At 63.9% G+C, this 15256-nt stretch overlaps 2 protein-coding genes across 12 annotated transcripts; both read left to right on the top strand.

Annotated features, from left to right (window-relative positions):
- Window positions 1-2357: 2357 nt before the first annotated feature.
- Window positions 2358-7802, top strand: PNPLA2 (patatin like phospholipase domain containing 2). Its single transcript, XM_015113281.3, has 9 exons — window positions 2358-2725; window positions 4435-4667; window positions 4759-4824; window positions 5213-5422; window positions 6125-6185; window positions 6281-6442; window positions 6578-6710; window positions 6884-7006; window positions 7084-7802. The coding sequence occupies exons 1-9, from the start codon at window positions 2539-2541 to the stop codon at window positions 7385-7387; spliced, it is 1479 nt and encodes a 492-aa protein (XP_014968767.2). The 5' UTR covers window positions 2358-2538; the 3' UTR covers window positions 7388-7802.
- Window positions 7803-8731: 929 nt separating this feature from the next.
- Window positions 8732-14607, top strand: CRACR2B (calcium release activated channel regulator 2B). Of its 11 annotated transcripts, XM_077961603.1 has the most exons (11): window positions 8741-8872; window positions 9176-9273; window positions 11189-11385; window positions 11464-11575; window positions 11973-12162; window positions 12603-12749; window positions 12867-12954; window positions 13238-13330; window positions 13498-13664; window positions 13857-13928; window positions 14168-14607. In XM_077961603.1, exons 3-11 carry the CDS (start codon window positions 11221-11223, stop codon window positions 14340-14342), a joined length of 1209 nt encoding a protein of 402 aa, XP_077817729.1. In that variant the 5' UTR covers window positions 8741-8872; window positions 9176-9273; window positions 11189-11220; the 3' UTR covers window positions 14343-14607. The 11 variants fall into 11 exon arrangements, with proteins under 11 accessions (XP_077817731.1, XP_077817734.1, XP_001088585.3 ...); XM_077961605.1 differs by lacking the exon at window positions 9176-9273 and having other exon boundaries at window positions 8732-8872; window positions 12509-12749; XM_077961608.1 differs by lacking the exon at window positions 9176-9273 and having other exon boundaries at window positions 8732-8872; window positions 12848-12954.
- The last annotated feature ends 649 nt before the right edge of the window (window positions 14608-15256 follow it).

The raw sequence follows: 15256 nt of genomic DNA on the forward strand, positions 1-15256 counted from the left end.
CTCAAGCAATCCCCCCACCTCAGCCTCCCAGAGTGCTGGGAATATAGGTGTGAGCCACTGCGCCCTGCCTAGGAGTCTCTTCAAGTCAAGTATGGTCACGTCCTCCCTGCTTGACCCTCTCCCACCTGGGGCTCAGTTACTCTCTCCCCCTCACTCCCCCACAATCTTCCCCTGTCCTGGTCGGCTGCCTGGAGGGCCTACAGCCCTGTCTGCTCATTTACCCTTCAAAGTTCAACTTATCCTCGCTTCCCACAGGGGAGCACTCCAGAACCCCTGAGGTGCCCCACGCGACCTCCTCTCACTCATTTTTCAATTTTTTTTTTTTCCTGAGATGGAGCAGGCTGGAGTGCAGTGGCACGATCTGGGCTCACTGCAAGCTCCGCCTCCCGGGTTCATGCCATTCTCCTGCCTCAGTCTCCCAAGTAGCTGGGACTACAGGCGTCTGCCACCATGCCCAACTAATTTTTTATATTTTTTTAGTAGAGATGGGGTTTCACCATGTTAGCTGGGATGGTCTCTATCTCTTGACCTCGTGATCTGCCCAGCTCGGCCTCCCAAAGTGCTGGGATTACAGGCATGAGCCACAGTGCCTGGCGTTTTTTTTTGTTTTGTTTTGTTTTGTTTTTGAGAAGTCATGCTCTGTCACCTGGCCAGGCTGGAGTGCGGTGGCACCATCTCAGCTCACTGCAACCTCTGCCTCCCAGGTTCAAGCGATTCTCCTGCCTTAGCCTCCCGAGTAGCTAGGACTACAGGCATGTGCTACCACGCCCGGCTAATTTTTGTATTTTCAGTACAGAGGGGGTTTTGCCATGTTGGCCTGGCTGGTCTCGAACTCCTGACCTCAGGTGATCAGCCCACCTTGGCCTTCCAAAGTGTTGGGATTACATGCGTGGGCCACCACGGCGCCCAGCCTCTTTTTTTTCTTTTTTTTGGGGTGGAGGGAGCCTGGCTCTGAAGCCTAGGCTGGAGTGCAGTAGTGCAATCTCAGCTCGCTGCAACCTCCGCCTCCCAGGTTCAGGTGATTCTCCCACCTCAGCCTCCCAGGTAGCTTGGATTACAGGCGTATGCCACCCTGACCGGCTAATATTTGTATTTTTAGTACAGACAGGGTTTCACCAGCCAGGGCGGTCTCAAACTCCCGACTTTCTGTAATGCGCCCGTCGCGGCCTCCCCAAGTGCTGGGATTACAGGTGTGAGCCTCCGTGCCCGGCCTCCTCTCATTTTCAGCCTATGTAGACGCCTACCGGCCCCCAGTAGGGCTGGGGCAGGGTTGACTTTCCACTGCTCTCTGGGATGTCTGGGAGCATGGAGGCTGAGGACTGGGCAGCATCCCCCTACATCGCCCCATTCTGGGAAGGCCCTGCTCTGGCTTCTCTAACTCAGCTTGGGTTGGGGGCAGCCCCAAGCCCCATCCCAGACCCTCTGCAGCCCTGACAACAGCTAGGGCCAGAGATGACCTCAGCCTGGAGAGCCAGTGTTCCTGGGGAGACAGAATCTCATTGCCTCCCACCCCAACCTAAGAGAACCTCTCCTTTGGGGGTGGGGTGAGGTTCAGGGACAGATCCTGGATCCACACCAAGCCCGGCTTGCACCACTGACAAGGAGAAAAATGCGGAAAAGGGACGGAAGGGTGACATCACCCAGGATTGCTCTACCTCTGGGGCAATTATCGGGGGGCGGGGCGGCCCCAGTCAGACGCGCACAGCCCCAAAGCCTGAACAGGCAGGGCGGGACCCAGGTACAGACCCAGGTAAGAGGCCAAGGTCCGGAGGGGTCGCGGGCGCGGGACAAGGCTGAGGCCCCACGTCAGGGCGCGTGGGTCTGCGGAGCTGGGGTCCCCCACGAAGGATTTGCGGGACTAGCATCCCGCCTTGGATGTTTATGGGTCCGTCTGTGGGTGAGCCAGTGGGTCCTGGGACTCCCGAGGCCTGTGCGGCTTTCAGGTCTGGGGTGCTGCCGGTGAGTCTCTGTCCAGGGACCAGCTCCTCTGTCCCGGGTGGGTGTGGGAGGCGGACCTGGTGGGGAAGGGCGGCGGCTGCCCTGAAACCAGAGCCCCCTCTCGCGGGTACCCAGGTCTGTGTGAGGCTTCCAGCCCCCAGGCTTGGGGGCCTGCGCCCGGCCCACCCGGCTCCCGTAGGCGCGTGCCCCCAGCCGTGCCCAGCAGGGGCGGAGGGAGGGCGGGAGGCTTCGCTGGGCGGCAGCGGGGGGCGGGGCTCCAGCGCGGGGGGGCGGGTCAGGGACGGGGGCGGGGCCCGAAGGCACGGCCGTTCCCCGCGCGCCCCGATTGGTCTTCGTGTGCCGGCCCCGCCCCCGCCGTGAGTTCACACTTAAAAGCGCCGCCTCTGCGCCGCTCGCGTAGCTTCTTCGCCTCCGCCAGCGGGGACCCGCGCTAGAGCCGCAGCTGGACCCGCCCGGCCCCCGGCTCCCGGTCCCCGGCTCCCGGCTCCCGGCTCCAGCGAGCGAACGGCGAGCGGCGAGCAAGCGGCGCAGAGAGGCCCGGCCGCCCGCGGAGCCCGGAGCCCGGCGGCCGCCGCCGCGATGTTTCCCCGGGAGAAGACGTGGAACATCTCGTTCGCGGGCTGCGGCTTCCTCGGCGTCTACTACGTCGGCGTGGCCTCCTGCCTCCGCGAGCACGCGCCCTTCCTGGTGGCCAACGCCACGCACATCTATGGCGCCTCGGCCGGGGCGCTCACGGCCACGGCTCTGGTCACCGGGGTCTGCCTGGGTGAGCGGGGCCGGGGGCGGCAGGCGGGGCTGGCGGGAAGGCCGCGCGGGGCCGGGGGATGGTCTCGGTGAACGGAGGGGCCCCGCGGCGAGCCGGTGGGTACCGTGGGGAGGGCTCCTGTCCGCGCCTAGGGAACCCGGCGAGGATCCAATCCGGGTCGCTGGCCCGGGGGCGGGGCCTGGTTTGTTTTGCTCCGAGGGTGCCCGGGGCCCGCCTCTCGGGCGCAAAGGTTGGGGGACGGGCAGGTGCAGCAGAAGCTGCTTAATTGGACAGAGAAAGTAACTCGTGGGCGGGACCGTGAGAATCCAAGGAGGCACCTAAGTCACCCCGTGGCCCTGGATATTACACCCTGTGCCAGCGGTCGGTCACAGTGTCCTGGGCCTCTGCAAATTCCAGGCTGCTATCAGGGGGCCTGGCATGGGGGTGGCCTCTGAGAGGCGTCTGGGAACCGTGACCTGGTCCTTTCCAAGGGCCCGGAGGAGGAGCCCCGCTGAGGTCAGGGCTGGGCGCGAAGGGGCTCTTCTGCCCTCTCCTTGCACATGGTGCCCTGTGGCCTGGCTCCCCGCTGAGGCCCACCGCGTTTGCACACTTCATGGTGAGGGTGCTTCTGGGCTCTGGTGCCTGTGGTCAGGAGTGGATGGGTCTCTGTGTGCTGGGCTGGCCTCGGCTCGCACTATCGGCTGCCATGAAGGAGCAGCATTTACAGCACATAACTTCAGGAGTCCTGGGAACTGCTGCCCAGCTCCTAGCCTGTGAGGACACCCGAAATGACAGGCACCCTGCTCAGCAGGAGCTTGTCCGGGGTTCACCCCTGCCCTCTTCCTCTGAACTTTGTCCTGGGAGGGAGGGGGCTGGACCACAGAAGTGAACCCCCCAGGTCCGAATAACTACAGCTGTTATTGGAGGCCTTCAGACAAGCGCCTCAGTCGGCCCCCTGGCTTCAGGACACATCAAGGTCCCTGCTGCCCCAGCCAAGGACACTTCTCCCATAGCTTCCCCACCCTGCTCCCAACAAGACTCCTTCTCACGGGTGGTCTTGCACAGCTGGAGCCCATAGTGCAGCAGGTGCTGTCTGAGGAGCTCCTGCCTCCACACTGCCCCACTCCTGACAAGAGTGATGCACTGGAGGAGGGGCTTGGACCTCAGCTCTTCCCACAACGCTCCAGACCACTTCCAGGGACTAGCCCCAAGCTGGCCAGCACCCTTGGGCCCAAAAGGAGTGTTTGGGGTGCTTCCTCTTGGCTGCAGTGGGACACAGGTGTGCCTTCTTAGGAACTGGGTCCTGACTACTTCCAGCCCAACACGCCCGGGCCTGTGAACTGTGACCTGTGTGCCGGGCTGGGCTTTGTGGGTCTGCCCCATCCCCCCACTGCTGAATCTGGCCAAGTGGGTGAAGGCTAAGGCTGGTCAGAGTTGAGTCTCTGCCTTGTCCCCACTCCTGGGCTAGATGCCACACCAGGCCCAGTGACTCATGGGGACAGACAGTTGGGAAATACCAGGCAGAGGGCAGGTCCTGGTCTCAGCTGGCCAGCCTCAGCTGTCTGCCATCTCAGGGAAGGTGGCCAAAGTCCCAACTATAAGCCAGGTCCCACATGCACTGGGCCTCCTCCAGGGTCTGTATGCCATGGAACCCTGGACATGGGGCTATGAAGGAAGGTGGGTTGCAAAGCCCAGGAGCACGGGCCCCTAACCTTGGCCCTGTGCCCCAGGTGAGGCTGGTGCCAAGTTCATTGAGGTATCTAAAGAGGCCCGGAAGCGGTTCCTGGGCCCCCTGCACCCCTCCTTCAACCTGGTAAAGATCATCCGCAGTTTCCTGCTGAAGGTTCTGCCAGCTGATAGCCATGAGCATGCCAGTGGGCGCCTGGGCATCTCCCTGACCCGCGTGTCGGACGGCGAGAATGTCATTATATCCCACTTCAACTCCAAGGACGAGCTCATCCAGGTGGGGCCTGGTGGAGCCATGCTTGGGGGTGGGCACAGTGTGAACCTCAAGGACCCTGCTCACTCTCTCCCACTCTGTCCCTGTCCTGAAGGCCAATGTCTGCAGCGGTTTCATCCCCGTGTACTGTGGGCTCATCCCTCCCTCCCTCCAGGGGGTGGTGAGTATCCCTAGCCCTGGGCACCTTCCATGAGGTGGGCCGTGGGATGAGGGACAGAGGGGGAGGCCGCCGAGAGCCATCCTTCAGGCCCTTGCCCTGCCACTGCCTGTTACCCCACTTCCCCTGTGTTACTCAAGAAGCAGCCATGGCGATGCACGCTTCCTGCCCTGCCCCCCGCCATCCCTTCCTCTGTCCCTGCCCTCCCCCGTCTGCCATCTGCTCAGTGCCCAAGCTGGCCCACAGTCAATGCCCAGTGGGTAAAATGCCCAAATGAAATAGCCACTGAATGGGGCCCTTGGTGGCCGCGTGGGGTGGCGGTGGGTGGGGGGAGCTGGCCAGTGCAGCCGCAGGCCCTCATGTACAGTCCTGTCTGTGTGTCCCATGGAAGCGCTATGTGGATGGTGGCATTTCGGACAACCTGCCACTCTATGAGCTTAAGAACACCATCACAGTGTCCCCTTTCTCGGGCGAGAGTGACATCTGTCCACAGGACAGCTCCACCAACATCCACGAGCTGCGAGTCACCAACACCAGCATCCAGTTCAACCTTCGCAACCTCTACCGCCTCTCCAAGGCCCTCTTCCCGCCTGAGCCCCTGGTGAGCTCTGCTCCGGGGACTGTGGCCTTCCCAGCCACTCCTCACTGAGCACCAAGGGAGAACACTGCTCTTTTGACTTCTGAGTGCCCAGGGTAGGGTGGGGTCTGTACAGCCTCTTCTGAGGGCTGCGGGAAAGTGCGCAGCCTCTCTAGGGGCAGATGGCCCATCCAACCTCTGTCCAGGCTCCCCGTCCAGCCTCTCTCTCTCTTTTTTTTTTTTTGAGATGGAGTCTCGCTCTGTTGCCAAGGCTGGAGTGCAGTAATGCGATCTCAGCTCACTACAACTTCTGCCTTCTGGGTTCAAGCTATTCTCCTGCTTCAGCCTTCCAAGTAGCTGGGATTATAGGCGCCTGCCACTATGCCTGGCTGGCCTCAAACTATTTTTTTTTTTTTTTTTTTGAGACGGATTCTCACATTGTCATCCAGGCTGGAGTGCAGTGGTGCGATCTCCACTCACTGCAAGCTTGGCCTCCCAGGTTCATGCCATTCTCCTGCCTCAGCCTCCCGAGTACCTGGGACTACAGGCACCCGCCACCATACCCGGCTAATTTTTTGTATTTTTAGTAGAGACGGGTCTAGGATAGGTTTTGGGGTTGGGGGCTGTGGGTGGTGAAGGGAGGTGGCCCTCAGGGGCGCCAGGGACTCCAGGGGCAGAACAGGCATCTCTGGCTCCCTCCACTCCGTTTAACCCTCTTCACCACAGGTGCTGCGAGAGATGTGCAAGCAGGGCTACCGGGACGGCCTGCGCTTCCTGCAGCGGAACGGTGCGTGGACCCCAGCGGGACAGGGCGGGGTGGGCTCGGCTCTGCTGCACCCTGCAGGCCTGATGAACTGGGAATCCCTCTCGCCCCCACCCCAGGCCTTCTGAACCGACCCAACCCCTTGCTGGCGTTGCCCCCCGCCTGCCCCCACGGCCCAGAGGACGAGGACGAGGCCATGGAGAGTGCCCAAGCGGTGGACCACTCACAGCCGCCCGGGGAAGATCACATCCTGGAGCACCTGCCCGTCCGACTCAATGAGGGTGCGCACCTCGGGGACTGGAGGGGAGGAGGGGAGGCAGGAGGGGAAGAGAGAGGACGGTGAGCCGGGGAGGGAAATCTAGGGGGTCCTGGGCTCCTCTGCCTCCACTGGCCGCTCACCTCCCGCCTACCTGCAGCCCTGCTGGAGGCCTGCGTGGAGCCCACAGACCTGCTGACCACCCTCTCCAACATGCTGCCCGTGCGTCTGGCCACTGCAATGATGGTGCCCTACACGCTGCCGCTGGAGAGCGCTCTGTCCTTCACCATCCGGTGTGGGGGCCGGGGGGTCGGGAGAGGGGCCCTGGGGACGGACTTTGGGATCATCCGCGAGTGATGGTCACCAGGGAAGGTGGGGTGGGGTGGGCAGTACCGAGTCAGGGCACAGACAGGGCCCGGCGGGTGGGCATGCGAGCCCCTGAACGCGCTGCTTGCCCTGTCCCCAGCTTGCTGGAGTGGCTGCCTGACGTTCCCGAGGACATCCGGTGGATGAAGGAGCAGACGGGCAGCATCTGCCAGTACCTGGTGATGCGCGCCAAGAGGAAGCTGGGCAGGCACCTGTCCTCCAGGTGAGCCGCCGACTGCGTGTCCACCCGGGGCCCGCGGTGCTAGTGCCGGGAGCTGAAGCCCTCTCCCTGCCCCGCAGGCTGCCGGAGCAGGTGGAGCTGCGCCGCGTCCAGTCGTTGCCCTCCGTGCCGCTGTCCTGCGCCACCTACAGCGAGGCACTGCCCGGCTGGATGCGCAACAACCTGTCGCTGGGGGACGCGCTGGCCAAGTGGGAGGAGTGCCAGCGCCAGCTGCTGCTCGGCCTCTTCTGCACCAACGTGGCCTTCCCGCCCGAAGCTCTGCGCATGCGCGCATCTGCCGGCCCCGCCCCCGCCGACCCCGCCCCCGCCGACCCAGACGACCTCGCGTCCCCGCAGCACCCGCCAGGCCTGCCCCCTTGCTGAGCGCCGCTGCTCTCGCGGCCCGGCCTGTGATCGGGGCCCTGGGGCTGCCTGAGACCCCAACCCTCTCCAGGGATCCTGCCTGAGATGCCTGCTTTACCACTGCAGAGTGAGGAGATGGGGGGAGTCACAGCTGCCAAGAGGGGCCTTTACCGTGGGCCCCTCGCCAGCCACTCACCAGCTGCACTGAGTGGGGAGGTTTCCACACCTCTCCCCTGGGCCGCTGAGGCCCCGCGCACCTGTGCCTTAATATTCCTTCCCCTGTGCTGCCTGGGCACCTCCCCCACCCCCTTACCCCCGAGAACTTTGCAGCTTCCCTTCCCGCCCCATTTTTCATGTCCTGCTGAAAAATGTGTGTGAAGAATTATTTATTTTCGCGAAAGCACATGTAATAAATGCTGCAGCCCAGCCTCTGCCCGCTTCGCGTGTATGTGACTGCCCGCTTGCTTGCAGAGCCTAGTGGCTAGGGTCTGGCCCTGCCTCGGCTGACTAGCGTCTCCACAGCTGCAGGCCTGCAGGGTCTCCCAGCATCGCACTCCTGGGCCTGGCATTTGGAACCTGCCAGGTTGGCCTAGGAACCCCCCGCTACAGACACATGTGAGCCTGCTGCATTCCTGCCCACCCCCCTGTCTAGGACCCATCCACATGCCCCCCAACTTGCCCTCGGCCTCCTGGCTGACCCTTGGCCACAGCCTTCTGAGGGCCAATGGAAATATTTGGGACCGAGATCCTTGGTAAATAAAAACCAAAATGTTTACAAAAGGTGTCACCTGCCCCTCCCCACACACAGCGGGGGTGTGGCTGCTTTCAGGCTTGGACAGCTGTGGGGGCTGAGGTTCCTGAAACTGAGCACAAGGGACCTGGGAAGCCTGGGCACTTGCTCCACTTGGCGTTTGGCCCAAAGTTCTCTGTCCCCCCACCCTCACAAGCCTCTCTGGCCTGGTGCACATACCTTCTTGTTCCTGTGCCCAGCCAGTACACAGGTTGGGGCTGGGATATGGAGGCAGGTGAGGTCCTAGCTGAAGGGGACTCAGCCTTGTGCTGAGGAAGTGGTTTCCTGACAGCATCTTCTGCATGGCGGAGAGGCCATGAGGGGAGAAGGCCAGTCCTTGGTAACCAAAAGGGCCCCATGGCCTGAGGGTGCTGGAGTGGAGCCCTAGGCCTGACTGGCTGTCCAGAGCTCTTAGCCCTGTCAGAGTCAGTCCCCACCTGCTCCTCCCAGAAGGCGTGGGGTGGCTGTGGTGGCAGCCCCCTGCCAACAATAACGGTTGGTTCTGGGATCTGGGACTGGGCGAGCCGGCCAGGCAGGTCCCTGTTGCGCCTGTGCCAGAGGCCACCCCCCTCCTTGGTTTCAAGGTCCTGTCCCATAAGCCCAGCCTTTTGTGGTTCAGCTGGGTCGCAGGCTGGATCCCAGGCCCCTTCCTTGAGAAGCAGAGGCCTTGCACCCCTCCAGGGTTGCTGGGCGGGAGAGTGATTCCAGCCCTTCAGGTGGGTGCGGGGGCCAGACGGGCTGGGGAGGGCTCCTCGGTCTTGGGTGGAATTTTCTCCCCACACGGGAGGGTTTCATTCTGGCCTCAGGCAGCTCCTCCTTCCAGTCCTCCCCCTGACTGGGAGCCCCAGTCAGGGCTGGGCCCCAGAAGGAGAGCCAGGAGGGGCTGTGGAGGTGGGACCTCCCTGTGTCCCCAGCTCGTTCACCCGTACGTGTACACTGAATACTGCTAAGTTAAACATTTTCTAGCATTACATGTTCATTGTTTTGTTTTGAGATGGAGTTTCGTTCTTGTCGCCCAGGCTGGAGTACAATGGCACAATCTCTGCTCACTGCAACCTCTGCCTCCTGAGTTCAAGCGACTCTCCTGGCTCAGCCTCCCCAGTAGCTGGGATTACAGGTTAGGGTTTTTTGTATTTTTAGTAGAGATGGGGTTTCGCCATGTTGGACAGGCTGGTCTCGAACTCCTGACCTCAGGTGATCCGCCCCTGCCTCGGCTTCCCAAAGTGCTGGGATTACAGGCGCCTGGCCTACATGTTTATTGTTTAAAAACTGGGAAAGTATCGAGAAGAAAGTAAAGGCTCCCCACCCCTAGAGATAACCGCTGAAAGTATTTGGTCTGTTTCCTGCCCGGCCTTTTCCTACACACACTTTTTGGTGCCTTAAGTCAGGCTCCCCACCGACAGGAGTGGCCCCTCCCAGACGCTGGTGTCTGCGCCCGCCCCCCGCTGCCTTGTCCCAGCTCTGGGGGGTCCCTGGGTCTCCAGGGCACATCGTTGCTCCACTGCTCGCTCGAGCCTCCACGGGTCGGGCAGCCGGGGCAGCGCAGAGAGGCGGGGACAGGCCACAGCGGCGCAGAGCGGCTCCTCCCGGGGCCGGCCCAAGCAGGGGTCTCGGTGCCTGGGAGGCGGCAGGGGTCGCTCCGGGCCCGGTGCCCCCGGCGCCCTGGCCGGGTCTCAGCTGGGGCGGGGCGCGCCCAGCGTTTCCGGGAGGAGCGGCCCCGGGCGCGCGGCAGGTGCGGCGGCGCAGTTCGCAGGTAGGCGACCGCTGGTCCCACCGCTGAGGCCCCTCCACCGCCGCCCGCCCGGCACCCGCCGCCGGCACCCCCTCGGGGCCGCCGTGGCCCGCGCCAAACCTGAGCGTCTCGGTCGGGAACTCGAGTTACACCCTCGGGGCGCGCGGCGGCAGGGGTAAGGGCGGGCTTGTACCCTAGAGTTTCGGGGAGCGCAGGCGGTTGGCCGCCCCACCCAGCCAGCCCATCCTTCCAGCTCCCTGGGGCCCTGCCGCCACGCGGCTTCCGGCTAGGGTGGACCTCCGGTCTAGCCGGCAAGCCGGAGGGAGAGGCGACAACGTGGCTTGGAGGCAATGGCCCTGGCCTCTTGTGTCCCCTTCTCTCACCTGCCCAGACTTGCCCTCTTTGAAGGTCGCCTGGGCTAAGGAACCTGGAAGGACCCTGGGCGGGGAGTGAGGGGAGAGGATCACAGCTCCCTGGTTGGGGAAGGCGGGTTTTGCTGGGGAGCAGCTTTGGGAAATCCGGGATTAGGACACTGTGTGAAGGACAGGTGGCTCTGGTTAGGGGGAGGGGTGTCCCTGCAAGGAGGTGGGATGGGAGGCCCCAGGGAGTTCTGGGACAGGGAAGGGCCTTAGTGTTGGGGGGCAGGGGTATTAGGTCTCGAATCTGAGTGTTTCTGAGTGGAGCCTCAGAGGCAGGGCTCCGCAGGCTGGGACCTTGCCCCTGCAGTCTGTCGGCTTAGTTGTGTGGAGGGAGGTGCCAGTGGGCAGAAGGGAGAAGTTTGCCCTGCCTGCCAGCTGTCATGAGGCTGGGCCACACAGGCCCAGGCCAGGGGCTAAGGACTTGGTCAGGACTGGTTGAGCCCTCACTTGGGATCAGATCTCCAGTTGCAGAGCGTGACGGGCTCCTCCCTCACTGACCTGCAGCCAGCTCCTCTCAGCTTTCAGGATCCCACCTTCCTTATCACCAGGTCTTCTCCACTGGCCCCTGAGATTGCCCTCACCTCCAGCTCCCCCTCTCCCAAAGTCGGCAGCCCCTCCTAGGGCTGTAGCCTCTCCCTGGGTTCCAACCTCCTGAGATGCCAGACCCATTGGGGCAGTACTCACAGGTCCTGAGCTGCATCACCCACCCCAGTGACACCCCAACCCTGCAGCATTTTCTACATCCACCCCCCTGGCCCTACCTTGCCTTCCGCCTACCTTCCCACCTGCTGCAGGGAGGGCCCTCAGCTGAGCCGTCAGACATATTTGCACCCCATCTGCTCCCCTCCTGAATTTTTTCTGACCCTCCCTTGGCTTCACAGCACCTGAAGGCCAACTGAGGCCCCCTGCTCCCATGGCCAGCCCTGGAAAGCCTGGGGCTGATGAGGCCCAGGAGGAGGAGGGGGAACTTGAGGGGGGCTCTGCAGGGCCACAGGCTGCAATGCTGGAGCAGGCCCAGGAGCTGTTTCTGCTATGTGACAAGGAGGCCAAGGGTTTCATCACCAGGCACGACCTGCAGGTGAGTCCCTCGCCCCAAGAGATTGCTTCGGCCCTGGTTGACCTCAGCAGCTCATCTCTGCTCTCCTTCCCTGACCAGGGACTCCAGAGCGACCTGCCCCTCACACCAGAGCAGCTGGAGGCCGTGTTTGAAAGTCTGGACCAGGCTCACACTGGCTTTCTCACTGCCCGGGAGTTCTGCCTGGGCCTGGGTGAGCCTGAGGCCTGCCTATCTCCCACTGCCCAGAACTGGAGGCCTGATCAGGAGGCCTGGCACCTGTGGCGCCCCGAGGGCTGCCTGTGCCTCTCCTCCTCCTCCCTCCGGGGCCCGTGCTGGTGTCTGCACGCACTGGCGCTTGGGGGCTCCCAGCTGCTGTCCAGTGTGTGGAGCTGACCTTCCTGCCCCTCACCTCCTCTCCCGTGCTAAGCTCCGGTGGGGCTGGGAGCCGGCCTGTCACCTCTTGTTCCCAGGCCAATAGGACCAGAATAAGGAAGAAAAACAGGAAACTGGGCCCTGAGAGAGGGCAGGATACTCGTTGGGAGGGTGAACGGGGACAGAGCCAGGGTGGCGACCCACAGCGGTGGTAATCGCTCGCTCCATGCCCGCAGGGATGTTTGTGGGGGTGGAGTCGGCCCAGGGAGCGACCCCCCGCAGGACTCCCGAGGAGACCTTTGAGTCGGGCTGGGGCTGGCTCGACGTGCAGGGCACGCGGGCCTCTCTGGATGAGGAGGAGGAGGAAGAGGAGGAGCGATTCCACACTGTGTTGGAGCAACTGGGGGTGGCCCCGGTCCTGGGCGAGTGAGTCGGCGCTGGCCCCGCTCCCACTGCTCCCTCTGCTGTTTCTCTGCCTGCATGCTGTCTGCCCTTGTCACCCGAGTGCTGGTCCTGCACAGGGTCTCTAGGGCGGGTCAGGCCTAGCCTAGCGTCAGCTGCGACTCCTTGGGAGGGACCTGGCGTGATTTCCCGCAGAATTTGCATTTCATGAGGCAGCAGCCAGGGCTGCAGGGAGGAGGGGCAGCGCCGGGCGCGGGGCCACATACTGGCACTGCCCGGGATACGCACACCGACCACGCACGCCGGGCAGGGGCGAAAGCGCTCACGGGAGGGATGCCCTGCACGCTGCAAGTGCTCCTGTCCTGCCCAGGGACGAAGGAGTCTCCCAAGGGTTTGCCGTTGGCGGAGGGGAGCCTGCTCCCCGCCTCTGCCAGCTCCAGCCTCAGTTCCCGCCCGCCCTCCAGGCAGCGGGCTGTGAGGACGCTCTGGGCCCGGCTGCAGCGCGAGCGCCCCGAGTTGCTGAGCTCTTTCGAGGATGTTCTGATACGCGCGTCAGCCTGCCTGGAGGAGGCGGCCCGGGAGCGCGACGGCCTGGAGCAGGCGCTGCGGAGGTGAGGGCCGGGGTGGGGTCTGGGAGCCAGTGGAGGGCCTCAGGGTAGCAGCAGAGGTGGTGCCGGGGGGCTGTAGCACTGGCAAGTTCTCATCCGAGGTCGCCTGGTCCCCCGAAGGCGCGAGAGCGAGCACGAGAGGGAGGTGCGCGCTCTGTACGAGGAGACCGAGCAGCTTCGCGAGCAGAGCCGGCGCCAGCCGAGTCAGGTGGGTCTCGGGCCCCGCCCCTCCCGCCAGGCCCAATCCCACCGCGCTGGCCTTCCTGGCTCCGCCTTCTCCGAATTAATCCCTCCCCGACGGCCCCACCTCCGCGGGTCCAGGCTGCCCTCAGGAGGATGAGACCCCGCTGGGCCTCACCCATCACGCCCGCCTGGTTTTCCCCACCCGACCCCGCCTCGCCCTGGCCCACTCCCAGTCCCTGGCCCTCCGTGTACCTCTTTTGCATGGCCAGGCGGCCAGCGGAGGCTCAGTGGTCCTCCCTGCGTCCCAGAACTTTGCCCGCGGCGAGCAGAGAAGCCGCCTGGAGCTGGAGCTGCAGAGCCGCGAGCAGGACCTGGAACGCGCGGGCCTGCGGCAGCGGGAGGTGAGCACCTGGCCCCTGCCCCGTCCCTAGGGTCACCCGTGCACTCTTCCCCTGTGCCTCAGCGTCCCCAGTCCCTGGGTTGTCTGGAGCCTGGGGCCCGCGCAGCACCCCGGGGAAGAGGGGGCGTTCCTTGCCGGTCTCCATCCTTCCACCCTTCCACCCTCCAGTTAGAACAGCAGCTGCAGGCCCGGGCTGCGGAGCACCTGGAGGCGCAGGCCCAGAACTCCCAGCTGTGGCGGGCGCACGAGGCGCTGCGAACGCAGCTGGAAGGGGCGAAGGAGCAGATCCGCAGGCTGGAGAGCGAAGCGCAAGGCCGCCAGGAGCAAATCCAACGGTGCCGGGGGACGGGGCTGGGGCGGGCCCCCGTACGTGTCCCGCGGGCGGGGCCGACAGGCGCTCAGCTCTGGGCCACTTTCATCCCCATCTCAAGTCCCAGGCCCGCCCAGTGGGAGGGAGGGTCTTCTAGGGGGTCCTGGGGCTCCCCAAGGAGCCTTCCTGCAGCCGGATCACCACCTCCCACCCACAGAGAGGTGGTCGCCGTCTCCAGGAACATGCAGAAAGAGAAAGACAGCCTGCTACGGCAATTGGAGCTGCTCAGGTACAGTCAGGCTCAGGCCTGAGAAGGAAGGGGCTCAGCAGAGCTTGGGGGCTCCAAGCTCCCCAACATTCTTGGCTGCCACTCTACTCCACTGGAATCTTTTCTTATGTCTGCCTTTCACCTCTCACGCTGCAGTCCCAGCCAGACATCTCTCTTCAGTCTGAGGGGAGTCAGAGCCCGCCTCCCCCCAACCTTGAGCTCCCTCACACCCTCTCAATGTCTGACTCCTCCTTCCCTAGGGAACTGAACACACGGCTGCGGGATGACAGGGACGCCTGCGAGGCCAGGCGGGCAAGTGGCAGCCGCAGGAAGGCTCTGACGACTGCCCACCTGCCTGGGCCCACCTGCTGCTGCTGCTGCTGCTGGGCTCGGCCCCACAGACGAGGCTCTGGCCACCTTCCCAGTGCCCGGTGACCAGCTCCGAGTGACTCAGAGCATCAGCTAGAAGCTGCTCTTCTGGGAGGCTTGTCATGGGTAGGGGGTGCCCACTCAGGATGTGGGCTCTCCCCAGGGGGCCCCAGGATCGCCTGACTGAAGAACTGAAGACATGAAGGACCTAGCCTGGGAGTGGTCAGGGTCCCGTGTGCCCTCTGCCAGCCTTCGCTCTGTCCCCAAGCAACCCCAACTCAGTTCAGCAGAAAAACCCCCTCATCAAATAAAACCTACTGACTGCACTGCATCCTCCTGGGCCTTCCGTGCATCTGGGGGCCACAGCCTGTGTGTGCCACATGCATGAGGTGGGCACTGTGCACACGTGCTGTGTGGGTGAACACAGGGAGCACGGGCCTGCGGCGATGGGGCTGAGGTCCTGCGTGTCCTCTTGTGTCCCTGGTCATGCCCCAAACTCACACTACCCATCAAGGCTGGAGCCTCCACAAGGCCCTCGCCAGTGTGTGGATCAGGGTTCCCCACTGTCTCACCAGGGAGCCTGGGCAGTTCCTAGCCTCAGTCGGCCACCCCCTCCCATGCTGGTCCTCACCTGTGGCAGTGATGAATGAGCTTGGTGGGTGGGGAGCCCCCTCCTTCCTCACTCCCACTCTCCGCCTCTTGGTGCAGCCCTAGGCCGGCCCTACCATTCCTCCTTCACCTCCTCCCACCGCTCCCAGTGGCCCCTTCTAGTCTAGAGGGCATGGGCCCCCCAGAACCCCATGGGTATCTCTCGCTGGGACCCCAGGCCTGCCCGGGTCTCCAGGCTGTCCACACTGCACGCAGAGTAGCCCCTCTCCTGCATCTACCCACAGCGCTAGGCCCTCCCCTCCCCCAGGCCGGCATCCGTTCTGCCGACCCCTGCAGCCTCTGGGCGGTTCCTGGGTGCTGAGAAAGAGATG

Source organism: Macaca mulatta, chromosome 14 (assembly GCF_049350105.2).
Source record: "Macaca mulatta isolate MMU2019108-1 chromosome 14, T2T-MMU8v2.0, whole genome shotgun sequence".
NCBI classification, from domain to species: domain Eukaryota; kingdom Metazoa; phylum Chordata; class Mammalia; order Primates; family Cercopithecidae; genus Macaca; species Macaca mulatta.